Source organism: Gopherus evgoodei, chromosome 19, assembly GCF_007399415.2.
Source record: "Gopherus evgoodei ecotype Sinaloan lineage chromosome 19, rGopEvg1_v1.p, whole genome shotgun sequence".
NCBI classification, from domain to species: Eukaryota; Metazoa; Chordata; order Testudines; family Testudinidae; genus Gopherus; species Gopherus evgoodei.
In genome coordinates this window covers 13,461,906-13,481,948 of record NC_044340.1, presented here as the reverse complement: position 1 = coordinate 13,481,948, position 20,043 = coordinate 13,461,906, and the positions used below count along the sequence as shown (strand labels likewise).

Below are 20,043 nucleotides of genomic sequence, written 5' to 3'. Positions count from 1 at the left end.
GAGATGGTCAGGAAGGAGACACATGGGGTAATGTGGGGGGAATCTTGCACTACCACTGCCTGTGCTATACGTGTTCTGTGAATGAAATGTCTCTCTCTCTCCAAAGATGTCAATGAAGCAGCATGTTTATTTTAAAATATTCAGAAGCATCCCTCACCCCTCCCAGTAGCTAAAGGGTCACCCTGTCAAGACCAGGGGGGCCTAAACGTTAGATTGACCAGCTTTGCAATTGGTTTGTAGTATCCGCACACAACATTGTATCATCTTCCCATTCTGCCTGTCTGCTCTTTTTTTGCCAGAGTAATGAAACTTAAGAAGCTTTCACTGTGCTAGTGAAACGCACTCCCCATACTTGGCACTGGAATCTAGTCTCACTTAGGTACATCAGGCACTGTTAAAGTAAACCCAGGTGAACAGGTTCTGCATGGTTTTAATGGCAAATCTCCAGCAGCTAGTTTCACACCAACAGCTCATTCTCTACATCTGATTTGACTGTGCTGTGCTGGGGAGCTCAGGTTACAATTCTCTGCTGGCTTTAAGGGGACATTACAGATCCCAAGCTCTGAAGATAACATCTGTCCCCAGAATACCTATGGAACAAGGATACATAAGGCCTTCTTCTTTCACGTACACCACATTTACACTAATATAGCTCACCTCAACTGATCACTCTCATTAAAGTGTGTATGGTAACACCCATTGTTTCATGTTCTCTGTGTATATATCTTCTTACTGTATTTTCCACTACATGCATCTGATGAAGTGGGCTGTAGCCCACAAAAGCTTATGTGGAAATAAATGTGTTAGTCTCTAAAGGTGCCACAAGTACTTCTGTTCTTTTTGCGGCTACGAAGACTAATGTGGCTGCTACTCTGAAAACTGATATAAATGATTTACTTCAGTGAAGTGACCAATGCCCCTTGTTCATACTAGGATTAATTCAAGAGTCAGGTCCTTACTCTTAAATAAATTGGAACTAAGAAAAAGGCACTTGGATTCTGACCATGGCCAAACTTCCTGTCACTTTGCTTTCAGCCCCTGAGAGTAACCAGCCAGCCAGGGCTTCAAAAACGATGTCTTTTTGTCTGCCGGCATGGGGAGAGAATGGATGTTGTGTTTGGAAAGTACTGGTTGTCCCAGTGTTTTGATGCCAAAGGTGAGTCAGTTGCTGCAGGATCGATTAATCCCTAGCTTTTGGGGTAGAGTGGGGGTAACCGCACAAGAAAAGTTTAAGTGAATTGTCTCCTGGGCAAACTCCGCTGGAACGTAACTCATAGTGGAAGGCTGACTGAGATACTATTTTAACAGCACTCTGAAGTGGTTAGGGACCGTGTGAAATACTAACAGATCTGTTTCTTTTCTGCAGTCTTGAATTAGGCCTTTGATTAAGTAGCATTGTATCATAGTGGGGTTAGGCACACAGTAGAGCTAACCCATCCACATCCATATTAATCTGTGGCTGCAGCCACTGCAAACTACCAAGCTGGGGTGGAGATGTGGTGGATGAATACCATGCTTGACCACATTGATCTGCCCTGCAGGTGGGGTGGGAAATCATCTGAATAAAAGACCTCATTGAAACAATAAAACCTCTCCATAATCATTCTTATTTGTAAGCTAAAGCCATTCCTACACCAGGGATTTGCCCTGATTCTAGCCATTGGCAATCCACCCGTGGGGGCCCAGTGCAAACTCTTAGGGCATGTCTACACTTACCTCTGGAGCGATCAATCTAGCAGGGGTCAATTTATCACATCTAGTGAATGCGCGATAAATCGACCGCTGAGCGCTCTCCCATCAACTCTGGTACTCCACCGGAGCAAGAAGCATAGGCGAGTCGACAGGGGAGCGTCAGCAGTCGATCTACCACAGTGGAGACACCGCGGTAAGTAGCTCTAAGTATGTTGACTTCAGTTATGCTATTTTCATAGCTGAAGTTGTGTAACTTAGACTGATTTAGCTCCACCCAGCCACAACCAGTGTAGACCAGGCCTAAGTGCAGATAGACAAAGCCACTCTTTGCACTGGTAGCTCTTAATCCTAACTGAAACCAGGGTAAATGGCATGAGAGCACATCACGGCTTAGAACGGTTTGCCTTGTCTACGCTAGGATTTGCAGCAATGCCATTAGGTGGTGAGTGATGGCTAAAATTGAGGCAACTCCTCAATATAGACAAAGCCTTAGTATTCCTGATGGTAATTAGTTATCCACAGTAATTCCAGGAATAGTTAGTACTTGAGGTGGTTGGGATTTTTTCCAATTAATTTTTTCTTTCCATCAGAACATGTCGATTCATTGAAACCAATCCTGTTTGCGGGAAAGGGTCAGCTCTACCTTTTGAAAAAAGTTTGGAAAAAAACTTGAAAATGTCAAAACCTCCCGTTCCTGACATTTTTGAAACAACAAAAAAATCATCTCCATTTTTTGGTTTCAAATTACTTTTCATGTAGAAAATTTAACAAAATATAGTTAAAAATATTAAAATTTAAAAAGGTCCAAAATAAAATCCAACATTTTGGCCCAAACTGAAATTGTTCTCAGATTGCCACGGAAATCCTGAAAATGTTCATGAAATAGTTCTCCTGATTCGGAACAAGAAAAATTTTGAATTCTGAAAAGATTTCCCACAATGTGAAAATCCTTTCCTGCTCAGTTCTGGTTAACATCTGTTGTGTGCAAGTTGTTGTGAATGAAGAACAGGGATGGCTCCAGGCACCAGCACACCAAGCGCGTGCCTGGGGCGGCCTGCCGGTCGCCGTGAGTCAGGCTGCCTTTGATGGCATGCCTGCAGGAGATCTGCCGGTCCCGTGGTTTCGGCGGCAGGCACGCTGAAGGCGCGGGACCAGCAGATCTCCCGCAGACATGCCGCCGATTCCATGTTACCAGCAGACCTCCCACAGGCATGCTGCCAAAAGCTGCCTGACTGCCGTGCTTGGGGCAGCAAAATACATAGAGTCGCCCCTGATGAAGGGTTGTAATGGGCATGATACTGAATGCTTTTCTCAGTCATCCACTAATTCCAGTACCTGCTTCTAAACTTTCCCCTAACAGGAAGGTATATGCGAACAAACCTGAATATGCCTCACAGCTTACCTCAAAGAAGTGGTGGTTTCAGGGATTATGAAAAAGATGCACCAATCACCGTGTTTGGTTGCACACAAGCAAGACTTGTTGGTAAGCTCTCGTTGGCTGAGACAATAGTTTACGCAAGAAGCATTTATATCTCCTCCCACACGCACCAGAAAAGAAAGAGCAAGTGCAGTATGGAAAAATTCAATCAGGTGCCAGAAGCTAAAAGAATTTAGACACGTCGAGAGCCTTCAGAAAGTTTCTTCAATTTAATTAGAAAAGAACTTCCTTTAAAGTCAGCCTGGCCCCATTCAGCTGCCACTGCGGCAGGAAGAACAATGCACAAAATCAAAGCAATTAGGCGTGCAGCTGTGTTGCACATAAAAGTGCCCTGTAAATTTGCCACACTGTGGAAGATTGTTGATAATGATGGTAGTAAAAGTATTACAGTTAACATGACAGTTGCTGTATGCAAAATATGTTCCTGACTTGATTTTGACAAGCTTAATTTTTTATCTGTAGTTTGCAGCACAAACATGGTTTTATCTCCCCAGTGGGGTTTCATATTTACACTATCAAGTATAGTTCAAGTCAAATCAGGCATCTCCCTCATTCTGTTCTTGACTTGTTTCATAAGGGGAATATGTAGCCTTCTACCACTCTACTTTATAGAGTGAGAGTAAGTTATTTGCTGAGTTCAGAAACAACCCCTGAAAACGTTACAGATTTTGGTTCATCCAACTGGAGACACCTTTAAGGATCTGATTTTCAGAGCATTTTCTGAACATCAGGCCTCTTTAAAGTGTCTCATGTTGGGAACCTTAAGATTACTGCACACTTTGAAAAAAGTAGGCCTTTTAAATAAAACCGGGTCAGGATGTAATAGCAGCATGGTCAAACTGCAGGGGCAGTTCTCAAGGAAGGTCAGTAAAACCTGGGCTCATAATACACACAACAGAATGGCTAATTCGGAAGCAATGAGAACACTTCACTGGCATCGTTCACTGGGGTCAGTATGTGTGAAATGTATACATGACCAACAGTAACCTACATAAAAGAGCTCGTTAGCACTGTTACAGCATGCCTGCCATCTATAGGCAAAAGCTCTGTTCTGCACAAATGCTAACATGACCTTAAAGAATCCCAGAGCTATCATTTCAAACAGTCCTCTGACCTGCTTAGTAAAACAGCAGCTCTCAATCAAGAGGCGAAAGATTTTCACAAATGCATCGCCTTCAGCTGTGCACTCCACTTTCCTCACAGGTTCAAAAACCAGTTAAACATATGTACAGTTATAATTAAACATTTAACAAGATTAATAACCCTTGTATTCTCCCTCCCTTTGTCTGCCCTATTTAAATTATAAGCTTTTTATAGGGCAGGGACCACCTCTTACTATGTGAATGTACATATACAGCACCTTGCACAATGCATTCCCAATCTCATTTGGGTCCCTGAGGTAATCATAATGTTGGGCCTGATTCTCTTACTTCCACTGGTTTTACACCAGCTTAACTAAAGTAGACCATGGAGTCATGGTAATTTACACCAGATGAGGCTCTCAGCTACTGAGTTAAGTAGAGTTATTCCTGATTTAGTTGAGTATAAATGAAATGAGACTCAAGCCTGTTATATTTTTCCCATGCACAAAGAGAAAATCTATGTTTTCAGTGTAAGATGGCAATCTAAAATAGAGAAATCTACTAGAACAAATAAGAATCAAGTCTCCAGGAGAGAGCACAGTATTGGTGTGTCTGTCCTGAAACAGGCTACAGCCATTCTGAGCACAAAATGGCTGCCGTCTCTCTGTACACTGACTGAGTTCTTAGAAACTGAAAAAGACAGTGCACAGAAAAAGGTACCACAGTTTCACAGTTGTCTGTGCCACAAAGCATAGTATACTACTGAAATAAAATCTGATGGATAAATAGGTCTACAAAAAAATAACCAATCCAATCGGAGAACTTCATTAGCTTCCTGCTATGTTACAACTACCTTGAAGCATGCATGCTGCAATTACTGTGATGTCTACTATAATGTTTGTATCAGTGATGCTGAACTTTTGCTTGCAGGTGAAGCCTTGCTGGAAAGTAACACTGTTATTGAACATGTCTACTGTTCCCCGTCGCTGCGCTGCATACAGACAGCACACAATATTCTCAAAGGTAAGAAGCAGACAAGGGGGAGAGTCTGGATTTTTCCTGTTTTCCGGGGAAGCCAGCAATGAAAAACCCATTTGTTTAATGGAAGGCCTCAAAAATAGCAATCCTCTTCCCTGCACTATCCAAGTTAAGTTACAAGGAACACGGATCGTCATGCTTTGGCGTATGAAGCCACTGCCAGCTGAGGCAGGAAATGGGTTTTCTTTCCTCTCCTCCATTGTATAGCATTGCACAATAGTCAGGCACAATATGAGGCTTCTGCTGAAGTCAGTATACCAGCTAGATTGATCAGTGGCCTGTTTTCATATGGCAGTTCCTCTGTCCATGCACCCTGATCAGCGGCAGCTCTAGGCATTTTGCCGCCCCAAGCACGACAGGTAGGCTGCCTTCGGGAAGCCGCAGGATCAGCGGACTCTCCACAGGCACACCTGCGGGAGGTCCGCCGAAGCCACGGGACCAGCGGACTCTCCAAAGGCAAACCTGCAAGAGGTCCGCCGAAACCGCGGGACCAGCAGACCCTCCATAGGCAAGCCGCCGAAGGCAGCCTGCCTGCCGCCCCCACAGTGCTGGCAGAGCACCCCCTGCGGCTTGCCGCCCCAAGCATGCGCTTGGCGTGCTGGGGCCTGGAGCCACCCCTCTCCCTGATTTACATTACATTCTCAGTCTAACAGAGTCCAATGCCCTAGAGCAGTGGTTCTCAACCAGAGGTACATGTACCCTGGGGGTACACAGAGACCTTCCCGGGGATACATCAACTCATCTAGATATTTGCCTAGTTTTACAACAGGCTACATAAAAAGCACTAGCAAAGTCAGTACTTGGTTTTACAGTTCTATATACTGAACGCTGAAATGTAAGTACAATATTTATATTCAAATTGATTTATTTTATAATGATATGGTAAAAATGAGAAAGTCAGCAAATTTTCAGTAACACTGCAATGTGACGCTTTTGTATTTTAGCTCTGATTTTGTAAGCAAGTAGTTTTTAAGTGAGGTGAAATTTGGGCGTATGCAAGACAAATCAGACGCCTGAAAGGGGGTACAGTAGTCGAGAAAGGTTGAGAGCCACTGCCCTAGATCATGTGTGAGCTATTGAGTACATAGCAGTGTATAGAGTATTACAGGGCATATTCCTGAGGGACAGGGGTTATGGGCAACATTCATGGGTATATGCTTTTCAACTAAACAAAGTCCTGAGCAAATAATTGCCTTCCCTTGATTATACTCCTAGTAGGCGTAGATTGTGCATGAGTGCTCTGGGTAAGTCTGAGATTGGGGGCATATTGCTTGGAGTGTGAACTCCTCAGGGCAGGTTCTGTCTCTTTGTTACATGTTTGAACAGATGCCTACCACGCCAGGGCCCTGGTCTCTAGGTGCTACATAATATTAACACTGCCTTTGTAGTTTATATGTGAGCTGGGAGTGGAGGGGCTATTACCCATTTCCAGGTGCCAAAACGTATGATTTTTAAATCTTTTGTATGGTGTGCTATATGTATAAGTTCAGTGTTCAGTACATCCTTTTTAACTTCACCATCCCAATGCAAACACTCTGTGATGCAGGGAAATGTGAGCTCCTGCTGTTGGTTCTGCAGCTATTAACTAATGCTAATGTCTTTCACTGGAAAACATGCTGATGCCATCAAGAAAGATGCTGCTGCACAGACTGCGCTGGGAAGCAAAGGCTAACATGTTAGCTCCCTTGGCCAATGGTAGCGTAAGGTGTGCATGGAGCTGCCATCATCTTCTCTTCAGAATCATCAGCATGCTTATCAGCTCTGCACCCTTCGACCATTTGGAATGTACAATCTGAAGAGGGCTCCATACAAAATACAGAGTTATGTCTAGAAGAGGGACACTTCTTTACTTCTGTTCACTTACGTGACACATGCACATACCTGCCATTCATATATATGGTAAACTAGCTACATGCACAAGCAAATACTGGAGTTGTGCACATCTGGCCCTGAGCCTCAACCCGTAGAAGAACTTGTTGATTTCTAATCAAAATACCACCAATAAAAAAAGAAAAACCCCCAATCCTAAATCCCTTGTCCCCAGTCCCATCCCTTGCTTCCAGGGATCCCCCCACCCCTCCACACACACATCTTTTTTTTTCTCTTTCAGGTTTGCAACAAGAAAATAACCTAAAGATTCGAGTAGAGCCGGGCTTATTTGAGTGGACAAAATGGGTCTCTGGTACCACATTACCTGCCTGGATACCTGCAGTGGATTTAGCTGCAGCCAATCTGTGTGTTGATACAACCTACAGGTAGCAGAACTTAGCATGTCACTCTCACAGAGTTTCCTTAGCAATGAATAATTTGAATTTAATGCATATGAGAGAAAGGAACGAAACACCAGGGACCCAAACCTAAGCTCTGGCTGAGCTGTTGGCTTCCTTTGTACTGTCCCTGGGGCTGCTGGGAGCTTATTGAGTTCCCAGCCTAAATTAGAGCAGGCTCAGGTCTGCTCTAATTTGCATTAGCTAGTAATGGTGCCCTAGAAGCCACGGCTCACCAGAGAATTGCTGCACTCTAGGTATGTTCTTGATAAACTGTGCCCCCTGAGCTAAGGTTCCCCCATTCCCATGGAATCCTCATATGCCCCATTAGTGCAGCTGAGCAATGCAAAATGGGGGATTTCATGGGCCAGGGTGTAACCTTGCATTTTTTTTTAACCATGTTTCAAAGTTTTGGGATCTGGACTCTGGATCTGAACTCTGCAGTCCAGGCTTATCTCTGCTTCAAAAGGTAATAAAAGAGCTAGTTGAGCTGAGTCAGTTCTCTGCGGTGGACATTTATAGCCTGGGCTAACTCGTGACCTCAGTCACACCCAGCTACCCTACTGATGCATATTTTGGATATGGATTTGGGTTTCTGATTGCATGGTTGGGGCCCTTAATTATACACTTGGCAACATGCTGAGGAACATGTTAGCATCCACCAGTAATTTCAAGGCATCCTTGTCCTCTTTCCACTTCTAGTGTTGTCATCATTTTCCCGACTCAGATAGCCCAGCCCTATCTAGCCAGCTAGCACCAATCACTCACTCTTTCATCCTAGCCATCTCTCCACGGGACTCTGGTCTCAAGACTCCTGCCTTTGTCCACCCCTATGATGCCTCCATTTTAGGGCCAGGCTCCTCCAGGAGCTAAACCAATTTACACTAGCCGAAGGTCTGGCCCTTAATGTTCAATTTTCCTCTGGTATTTGTCCTTCCTTCCTGGACTACTATTTCATTGTGGCTGGGAAGACAGCCAAAGTCCACAAGAATTGTAAGTTAATGGTTAATCAACACGAGAAGCTCCTGCTGTGGCCCCCCTCCTTTTTATTCATTCTCACATTTGACATTGCCAGGTACAAAGTGCCCATATAAGTCTTCAGTTTCCCTTCCGAAAAGCTCATGTTCCCTAAAGTGAGCATTAAATGTCACTAGAACAAATGCAGAACACACTTTTTTTTTTAAACTTTCAATATTATTGCAAATGAAACTCTTATTGGAGAAGGCTCCTGTCTCTCATGACCCTCTCCTGTAAGTAGCAGGAGACAAAGCTTTAAAGCCAACTCCAGTTTCCTTTTTTTAACTGTATGTGTACACAATATCGCTGAGTGGTAATACTGCTTAATAGTAAGCACTGATCGTTGCGCCTTCCATCAGAGGATCTCAGACATTGACTGCTGAACCCTCGCAAATGCTCCTCTGAGTGAAGTATTCTCCATGAGAGGTGGAATGAGGGGTTTTGTCTCCCCACCCAGTGAAAACATTTCAGCAAGTTTTTTTAAAAATAATTGTTTTCATCAGAATTTTTGAGGTTTTCATCTAAAATCCTGAAAACCAACATCATTTCTACTTTTCAGCAACCAAAAGCTGAACATTTTCAGTTTCAAATTTTTCAGTTGCCAGACTGAAAATATTTTAGTATTGGAGTTTTCAGCAAAAACTCAGAAATTACTGATGAAACCAGAAATGTTTTCATTAAAATTTTCATTTAATTGAAAAACCATTTCCCCCTCAAATAAACATTTTGATGGAAAGTTTCTGATCATTTCTAATCAGAGGAAACTGACACACCCTTTTTAAAAATTGGCACAACATGAGTTTTTCTTTCAGTCTTCTGGAACTTCCCCAGTGCTCCAAGACTTATTGAAAAATCAAAAATTGACGGTCCAGTGAGCTCCTCAACCAGCTCTTTTAAAACCCCTTTGGTGCCAACAGCTTCTGCTGTCAAATACTATTGCATTTAGCATCAAGTTCTCAGCAATTGCTAACCACAGCTCCATCTCACACCAAGGGAGTTGCTGCTTGAAATGTAAGGATGCTGACTGATACACAGTGCCTGTCTCTGTTGTAAACAGCTGGAAGGCATACAGAGAGGCTAAATAAAACAGCTTGGTAGGAATAGTCCCACATATCGCACACGGAATTAAGGAATAGACAAGATGACCTCCTGGGTTTTCCCTGCTTCCAAATCTATGATTCATTTATGCTATGGGTATGTCTACACTACCCGCAGATCGGCAGGTAGCGATCAATCCAGCAGGGATCAATTTATCGCGTCTAGTGTAGAAGCGATAAATCGACCCTCGAGCGCTCTCCCGTGAACTCCTGTACTCCACCACCATGAGAGGCGCAGGCAGAGTTGATGGGTGAGTGGCAACAGTCAATTCACCACAGTGAAGACACCATGGTAAGTCGATCTAAGTACGTCTACTTCAGCTACGTTATTCACGTAGCTAAGTTATGTAATTTAGATCGACCCCCCTCCCAACCCCAGTGAAGCCTAAACAACTTCTGAAAAATTCCATACAGCAATAGATTCTAGGGAAAGGTCATCTGGTCAGCTCTCAGTCACATTGGTGAAATGTCAGAATTATTGTGAATTCTCATCAACAGTAAACCATCTGTTTTAGAGAGAAAGGAAGGATCTTAAACACAAACTAAAAGGTCTCAGATAAAATCATTCCCACCTTATAAATAATGTAACACAGGAAATTCTAACACATGGGGGTTTGGTGACAACTTATTTTGCAGCTGCTTTTTGTGGTTTGTGATATCATCAGAAACTCTGAATCCATTTATTACACCAGAGTTACTCTATTTTAGGATGACCTAGTAGAAATAAGCAACCAAAGAAAAACAAACAAACAAACAAAACAGCCTTTCAATCCTTTCATGCCTAATTATACCATATAGTTGCTTATATTTTGTCCTCCCTGCCTACAAATTACCTTTTCAGGTCTGTGGAAATATACAGTCATTGTGCATATTGCATCTAAACAGAGATACTTACACTGCACTTATTCCAGAAAGGGTATCATCACATTGTTAGCACTAAGCAAAGCAGCGGGACCACAGGAAAATAGCCAGTTCAGGAACCACAAAGTTTCTGGGAAGACTATAAAGTATGTTCTCCTAGCCAAAAAGGAAACCTGCTCTTGTGTGGTCTGATGGTTAAACTAGAGGACTGGGTGAATGCCTGGAGCCCTAGCCTCTTGCTGTCGGAGATGACTAATTCCCTCTGACACCAATGGGAGTTTCCTCATATCCTGGGATGGAATTAGGAGACAGGGCTTTTCCTTGTGTCCCAGGGACAGGAATAGGGCCATCTGTTCCCCTACCCTCCCCCCAAGCTCCCCCAATGGCTTGCCTCCAATACCACTCCCACTGAATTCATTGGCCAAAATCACGCTGGGCAAGTCACTTAACCACTCTGGCCTTGTTGCACTGAGCTGGTCTTAAACATTTCCCACCAGTGCAGTACCGTACTTTTCTAAGGCAGCAGCAGCCCCTGGTGTTTTTACCACCACGTCATCTGATCCTGCTCTGAGCAGGTCTAGACAACACTGTGATTAATAACACCAGTGCCTCATCTATACTAGAGTTCCCACCATTGCTACCACTAGCAGAGCTGTACTGGTGGGAAATTTGAAGAAATAACTCAGTGAAAACATAGTCTGTTTCATTTTACCCACCTCTAAAACAGGGGCAATATCACTCACAAACTTCACGTGGGTGCTGGGGAGTTTAATTAATTGCTTTGAGATTCTCTGATCAAAGGACCTATCGAAGTGCGAAGTGTTGTTATTATTACTATTACACGTGACTGAAAGTGTAACATGCTTGTATAAGTATGCTGCTTTCCATCTCTAGTGACTGGTGTACATAGAAGGAAATCGTTTACTACTGGTACCAGCTAATGGAATTACTCCTATAGCTCAAGAGATGGAGATCTGTATTTGGGTGCCTAAAGTCCGAGGTTCAAAGCCCACTGATAACCTATGGAAGTGCTTCTTACACAAACAACAAGGTCTAGGGGGTTGAGTTATTTAGAAGGATTAGATAAACAACAGAGATTTCTTGTTTAACACACGGGCACTGGCGTGCATGTTTTCAACCAGTGTGTACAGGGTCTAAGTAACTTGCATTTAAAATCTCTCCTCTTGAAAACTTATTGTGTTCGTTTTTCTGTCCGTAGACCTCATATACCAGTCAGCAAGTTAGTGGTTTCAGAGTCTTACGACACATACATAAGTAGAAGCTATCAAGTAACAAAAGAAATCATAAGTGAATGCAAAGGCAAAGGTAAGTGGTTCTGCACCATGATACAAAGGGATCTAATGCCTCAATAGTGATCCAAAACCACAGATAGGCACTCTAGAACTGAATAACAATGGCTAGTCGCTGTCACTGTCTCTGTCAAAACCCCATGTCTGAATCCTCTCAGCCCACAGACATTGGGGATTCAAGACCTGGGTGAAACTGTAGTTCAGGCTCGTTTCTAGGTAAAATATTCTGTCGTCTATTATTACCAGGTTTGTCCATAACCAGAACCAGTGGTCATGAGACTCTATTCTTTTAGGGGCCCTACAACCTATGCAAGCTTTGCACATTTCCCCTGTCTTCTCTGGCTACAGAACAACTCCACTCCAGGCCATTTCCTCCCTCCCATCCCCACCACCAGGACCAGAAGGAGAGTCTTTGTTTGGCTTAGTATGGATGCCTTAGGCTGGTCATCGCTACTGCACAGGCTTGTTTTGCACCTGAACAAAACCAAAAAAAATATTTTCAGATAAAATGTTCAAATCAATTACGGTGAATAGAAACTGAACATTAAAAGCGTTGAGATGGGATATTTCTAGAACCCCAGCTGTTTTACTTGTTTGTTTTTACGGATACTTCCGCAAGTTTTTTTTAGAAATAATTTCCCCAAAAAAGCAGGTAGAAGAACCCAGGGTGAAAACACTGGCCTCCAAAAAAGCTGACAATTTGTGCATGCCCAACTTGAGTCTCCTTAAAAGGGACCTGATTTTCAGAGGGTAGGTATTGAAGATCTTTCTGAAAATCAAGATCCTTTAAGATACCTCAGGTTGGACACTCACAAACTGAGACACTCAGAATCACTAATCACGTTTGAAAATCTTGTCCTTAACCTATCTGCCTGTTTCTCCATCTGTTAAATAAGAATATAAGAACGGCCATACTGGGTCAGACCAAAGGTCCATCTAGCCCAGTATCCTGTCTTCCAACAATGGTCAATTCCAAGCGCTTCGGAGGGAATGAATACAACAGGTAATCATCAAGTGATCCATCCCGTCACCCATTCCCAGCTTCTGGCAAACAGAGGCTAGGGATACCATCCCTGCCCATCCCAGCTAATAGCCATTGATGGACCTATCCTCTACTCTATGAACTTATCTAGTTCTTTTCTGAACCCTGTTATAGTCTTGGCCTTCACAACATCCTCTGGCAAGCAGTTTCACAGGCTGACTGTGCATTGTGTGAAAAAATACTTCCTTTTATTTTAAACCTACTGCCTATTAATTTCATTTGGTAACCCTTAGTTCTTGCATTATGAGGGTAATACACATCTCACATGGATATTTGAAGCATAATGAGTTAAGGTTTATAAAGTATTTTTAGAAGATGGAAAGAATTGAGTGTGATTCTTGGATTACTATAGCATTGTTTACTTTCACCTTGTTTGATTCAGCAAAGTTATTCTATCAAATAGAGCTGGTTGAGCATTTTTGAAAATCTGGAATTTTGTGAGGAAAAACAGCAGCATGAAAATGTTTCTACCAGCTCTACTACTGAATAGAATTCCTGAAAAGATGCGTGAACACAAAACAATTTCTGTTGTTTTTCAGTCATTCTCATGAATTTCTTTGAGAATTTTACAACTAGCCATATGTTGAGTTAAAAAAAATCACTCTAAAATAAAATACACTCTGTCTAACACTTAAGAACTGAAAAACCAATGGTCAGCACTGACATGGCCAAATTTGAATTTAGGGAGGAGAAACAATAAAACCCCACTTAATGCTAAAGGCCTGGTCCTAGAGGTGCTTTCAGTCAAACACAGTACTGTTAAAATAATCTTATTACTTGGTGTAGCAAGCACTATGCTCAGGATAAGGATTTGCAGATTTGAGCCCCAGATTATATTCAGATTTGTAGATTTTAAAGCCGTAAGGGACCATTATTGTGATCATCCCATCTGACCTCCTACATAACACAAACGAGAGAATTTCACTCACTGATTCCTGCATCAAGTCTAATAACTTGTGATTAAACTGGCACATATCTTTTAGAAAGCCAGCCAGTTGCATCTGAGGGCTTGTCTACACTTAAAATGCTACATTGGCACAGCTGTGCCACTGTAGCAGTTCAGTGTACACACTACCTATGCCAATGGGAGGGATTCTCCCATTGGCATAGGTTATCCACCTCCCCAAGAGGCAGTAGCTAGGTCAACGGAAGAATTCTTCCATCTATCTTGCGCTGGCTATCTGGGGACTTAGGTTGATTCAATTACGCTTCTCAAGGGTATGGATTTTTCACACAACTTAGTTATGCCAACCTAATATAGACCAGACCTTCAAAACTTCAAGTCACAGAGAATCAACCATATCCCTTAGTAAACTGTTCCAATGATTAATTATCCTCATTTACAAAAAAAACCCTGTGCCTTATTTCCAGTTGGAATTAGGAATACAGGCATTATATTCAAACCTGGGTGCCTAACATTAGCTCCCAAATCCATACCTATCCATGTAAATAAAAGTGGCGTGGTTTTCAGAAGTGCTCACACTGAAATCAATGAGGGTGTTGGCACCTCTGTTAATCAGGGAGATTTTATTTAGGTCATTGAATAAACTTTAAGCTTTGTGAAGAACACAAGAATTTTGGTGAAAAGATTTTGCCTGCTTTGAAATTTTTGATTTTTCAAATGATACAAATATATTTGTTTCAATTTGCTTTGTGGGGGGAAAAAAATGTCAGCAAAAGTTTTTTTCAATTAAAATAAAATGTTTCATTTCATTTGAAATTTTTCAAATGTTGGCCCTACTTCTGGCCAACATTTTCAAACTCAGATTGCCTATTGGTTGCCCAAAAACCAACAAATGGCACAAAGAATTTTCAACTAGTTCTAGCCATAAGCACTTTGAAGATTAAAGAGTGCTAGAAGTATTATTCATAAGCAATATTTTCTCACATATATCAACTGTGTTGTTTTGTATAAAATTAACCCCATCTTTAAAAGGCTCAAACTGATAGGTTTTGCCTTGGACAGTTGTCACTGTATAGAGCTTTTTTCCCTAAATCCTAAACAATCAGTATTTATTCATTTTATTGCAGGAAATAACATTTTGATAGTGGCTCATGCCTCTTCTCTGGAGGCCTGTACTTGTCAGCTCCAGGGCCTCTCGCCTCAGAATTCCAAGGACTTTGTACAGATGGTCAGAAAGGTAATTACCTCTGGGTAAAGCTCTTCAGATTAAAAAAAAAAATTAAAATCTTCTTACAAGCCAGAGGAGACTTTGTTCCTAGTGTCTGATAATTCAGTCCATTGTTTGAGCTTTGCAAGCTTCAGAAATCATGTGAGTAGAGAAGATTGGTTTAAGAGGCTTATCTTACAAGTCCCTTTCGCAACAGATAACAGGGGAGTGAGCATACAAAAGAGCTGCATTTTTCAACTGCACTTTTATGCTTTTGGGGTGGTGGCACCTTATGGTCCCCCTTCTTATGCACCTTGTTATAGTCAGGAAAGTGATTTGAAAAATGTCACTGTCGGCATCCAGATTTATTCCCTTTCCTTGACTTCATGTCAGAAGATAGTGTTGTCTATGTGCCAAGCCTGCAAACACAACCAGGCAGCTGGAAATCCATCTGCTCTCTTTCTTTTTCTCGTATCATCACCTTTTATTACACAAGCTGACCCTTGTGTTGATAAGTGAGCCAGAATAGAATTCAGATCATTCTCCCATAGTGGTACTGACTCTTTATAGTGTTAAGCCAGCCAACAAGACCTGGACATAAACACATACAGAGCTAGGTGCTGTATGTTATTTAGCAGAGATAGTAAAGTTGGAGTCTGGCCCTCAAATATTTTATATTCACAGTGAAATGCTTTAAAAAGCATATCTGAATTAGAGATGAACAAATAACTGATTTTTCAGTCTGGTGGGTCAGATCAATTTGACATGGAAATGTATCAGTTTTTGTTGCTAAAATGAAACACCAAAAATTTTTATTTTTATTTCTTTTCACATTAAGCAAAATATTTAGTTCAGCCTGAAACAAAATACCTTTTTGTTTTTGTTTTGAGAATTTTTTTTTTACCCTTTTTTGTTGACTATTTGCTGCATTTTACCCAAATCCATGCATTTTTAGGGCGATCCACTGCTGCATTTTTGAGATAATAAATTATTACCTCTGAAAACATTTACCCAGCTCTAGTCTGAGTGTTACTCCTGAATCCTGCTGTGTCTCAGATTAAAAGTATCTTCTGAATTTGATGTGAAAAGTTCAAAAGAGCTCAAATAATTTAGGAACACAAGTCCCATTGACTTGGCTCTTTTGAAAACTTCACCCTTGCTCCAGATCTATTCCTTTTCATTGCCTTTCCGTATTTTAATATTTCCTGACAGATTCCATACTTGGGGTTCTGTTCCTGTGAAGAATTGGGAGAGACAGGTATTTGGCAACTAACAGACCCCCCCATCCTCCCGCTCACACATGGACCAACTGGAGGCTTTAACTGGCGAGAGACCTTACTACAAGAATAGGCAAAGCTAAACTTACAAACAAACAAAAAATGGCCTTTCTAAGCATTGGAGAATGTGTCTCATTTCTTGTGTTTAATGACAGTGGAAAAAATATTCATAACATTTTAGGTGAATCATTCACAAAAACATTCTACCATATCACCAATAGAGTCACATTTGTGCAAAAAGTTCTTATATGTAAAACTAGGCGAATATAAGAAAGGGCTTAATTGATGGAAGAATATAACTATACATCCAGGCTTCTGCACTGCAGGAAATGTCTATGTTATCTAAGGTTACATAGCCTGGATATATTTTTCATCTTGAACTGAACTCAGACAATATCGCCTTCTGCACCATGTTAGTGACAACTAGGACTGTGTGAAAATTGTGAATTTTGGGTCTTTTTCATTTGCAAACTTTTGCAGAACAAATATTTGCTATTTTGTTCTGGACTATGTCGACATCTTCCCCATTACTCCCAAATTCTGCTAAATATCACTTTCGTGGTCCCCTGAAATAGAAACATTTAATGTGTTCCATATGATATCCTGTCTCATCTCCAGGAGGAAGGGAGTTCTCTATTCCAATTATAGACTAGCATCAAACTATTCCTTTTCATTACCATATTAGATACGTACATATTACACAGGTGGGTACGTTGCAGATGCCTAAGGTAGACTGAAGCACATGACATTGATCTGCATCAGAACATGATTTTGAACTTCAAAGCTGTCAGAGGTGAAGTTCTCACATGAAAAGTAGGATTATTTTTCAGTGAAGAACTGGAGCAGTTTTGCTAAATGGAAATGAAAAGAGTACTCCAAATTTGAAGGTTTTCTGGTTTTCTTGGCTGAAATTCACAGCTATGCAGAGGACCAGCTTAAAACCCTGTGTATCACTCAAATACTATTTAAGACCTTTCAACATAGTTTTATATGATACATAGGCCTTTTGCTGATTTCTCTACACAGAGGTGAATTTCACCCTTTGTGAATATTTCTCACAGCCCCAGTGATGTTCTACAGTAATCAGCCTTCATCGAGGATAATGACAAGGTTGAAAGGATATGCTAATCATTTAGATTTAAGGTGGAGGTGTTGTTTTTGTGGGGGATTTTGGTTTTTGTTTGTTTTTCCCCTTTGTTTTTTGTGGTTTTTTTTTACATTTTAAAGTGCCATCTATCACATACAGAAACCAGAGCTGAGAAAGAATACACTGTGATGAAAAAAGCAACACAGTGAACCCAAGGAGCTGTTAGTTATGAGGTGATTTGTTTCATATTGAGCTAAAATCTCAATCCCATTAAAGTCATGAGGAATTGCTGTAGTAGATCAGACCCAATGGTCCTTTTAGTCCAGCATACTCTCTTTGACAGTGGCCAGTATCAGCTGCTTCAGAGAAAGATGCAAGAAAGCCTGCAATGAGCAGTTATAGGATAACCTGCCTCCAGGAAAGTGCCTTCCTGACCCACAACAGAAGGATGTTGGCATACGCCCTGAAGCATGAAGGTTCCAAAACTATTTTGTAAAAATATTTACTATTTTAGGCCCCAATTCAGGAAAACACTAAAGCACATGCTCATCTTGAAGAAAATGGGAGTTAAGCACTGTCCTGAATAGAGTTGTTTTTCTGGCCATAATACAAAATATTCTTGTGATCCATATAAACGTGCAGATTTGGGCGGGGTATGGGAGGAATAATCCTGTTAAATGTTAGGCCTGTCAACAGCAGAATTCCCATTGACTTCCGTGGGATTGGGATTTGACCACACAATCAGTATATCACAGTGACCTAAAATAAGAACCTAATCTTTCATATGTGATGCAGGTAAAAGGCCCACCAAATTCAATGGGAATTTCACCCATGTGGCAACGGCAGGAGTAAAATTTAAGGGTTTTAAGTTCAGCATGGTCTAGAACAATTTTAACTAGTTTATGATGTGGACCTTGCCAATGAATATACAGCAGATTCCGTACAGAATTTAAATCAACAAACAGCTCAACTTGTGCAATATGACCATAACCGTAGTCTATTATTTGTACATTTACAATATATGTAATACATAGTAGGACATCAATAAATGCATTATTATACCAGGGATGTATACTGAAAAGTCAGGGAGATAACTTATGCGATGACAGAAAGAAACTGCCTCAGTATCTAAACTGCATCAGTATCTGTGCAGTTATATTGCTGTCACTTTTTTATTTTAATTATAATTTAAACTATTTTTAGCGTGTACAGACATTCTGAAGAGTGTTTTTTGCTTGTTTTCCTCCATGCTTACTTACCACAAACCTGCAAAGGAATTTATTTAATTGAATGAATAAACAGACAATCAAACCAAAAATAATTTGGGTTTCACTGTATATTTAAATTCCATTGATAACTTACTGTTTTGTGCTGCATGCTTTCAAGAGGTTGGGTAACATATGCAATATGATGAGAAGCTATCCAGATTTGACCATTGTTAAGCAGCGTTTCAGGAATTTGTTTAGACAGTAGCTGGTAATAGGTATGGAACAAAACCTGTATGCATAGACTGTTGAATATTGTAGTAATTGATCTTTGCATAGAGTTAGTATTTTAACAAAAAGTGTTCTGTTTGAGAAGGGAAAAAAGGGTTAAAACATTCTCTTCTTAATAAAGTATATTTTTGGATGTTTGGGAAAGTATTTTGGCAATTGTTATCTGATCTCACATTTGAGTTTCAGGTGTCAGGAATCGCAGAAAAAAAATCTTATTTTCTTCCAGTATTTCATTGTCTAATAAGGGTTTTGCATTAAGGAAACTGGTGCTGATAAGGTTCTTTGTTAAAAATGCATCTTACATTATTTAAATGCATTGCACTGGGAAAACCCTAGGTATTTTATTTAAATGCATCACACTGGGAAAACCCTAGATATTTTTTAATGTTTTTAATTAGAATGTTAAAAAAAAAAGCATCACTGCCTATATTTTGCTACGTTTCTGCTCATTAATGTGTGTTTAATGGTAGTCTATTTTTACATCATTTTTCATTTTCTATTTGATTTGATCAAGTGTTTCAGTAGGGCTCAATGGATGCCTCCCTGATTTCTTGGACCCTGACTCCAGTATATCTTTGCCTTTACCTAAATGTTTTGCCTATAGTTCCTCCCTTAAGTGGAACTGTTTGGGTTGCAACAGTCGTAGACCCTGATCTTGCAAGCTAAGGTGACCAGATGTCCCGATATTAGCTTTGTCTTATATATGCAACTATACCACCTCCCCACCCTCAGAAAAAAACATCCCACTTGCTAGCTGATCACCCTACTGCGAGCTCACACATGCAGGCATGCCCCTTGCCCTATACAGAGCCCACTGAAGTATATTAAACCTTGCATAGAACACTTTAGTCTCTGCCAGACAGGATGTGCACAGTTCCCAGTGATTTCAGCACTTTGTCCATTGTGCATCGGATGTGTTGATGTAGACATCAGGTGCCACATTTTCATGAGTTTCCCTCACTATCAATGCACTGGTAGCTACAGTCGATTGCTTAAGTTCTGCAAGTAGTTATTGGGCTGGGTCCTCATCCAGTGTAAATGGATTTAACTCCATTGAAATCAATGGAGCTATGTCCATTTACATCAGTGAAAGATGTGGCCCATTATTTCTGGAATATGATGTTTTCCATTACATGGAATCTGAGCCAATCTAGAATAAATGGCCAACTGATGGCTAGAAAGCATTTCTTTCTTTTTTCCTGTGGAGTTACTTTCTTTCTTTATTATT

General features: G+C 41.0%; 1 protein-coding gene across 1 annotated transcript in view; it reads left to right on the top strand.

Moving 5' to 3' along the window:
• Nucleotides 1-20,043, top strand: part of UBASH3B (ubiquitin associated and SH3 domain containing B) — a 101,832-nt gene extending 81,789 nt beyond the window's left edge. Inside the window, exons 8-14 of the mRNA XM_030538426.1 lie at nucleotides 1,036-1,156; nucleotides 3,053-3,175; nucleotides 5,143-5,235; nucleotides 7,361-7,505; nucleotides 11,712-11,818; nucleotides 14,876-14,985; nucleotides 16,168-20,043. Of these exons, the coding sequence (XP_030394286.1) occupies nucleotides 1,036-1,156; nucleotides 3,053-3,175; nucleotides 5,143-5,235; nucleotides 7,361-7,505; nucleotides 11,712-11,818; nucleotides 14,876-14,985; nucleotides 16,168-16,305 (837 nt within the window). The 3' untranslated portion in view covers nucleotides 16,306-20,043. The remainder of the gene's footprint in view (nucleotides 1-1,035; nucleotides 1,157-3,052; nucleotides 3,176-5,142; nucleotides 5,236-7,360; nucleotides 7,506-11,711; nucleotides 11,819-14,875; nucleotides 14,986-16,167) is intronic.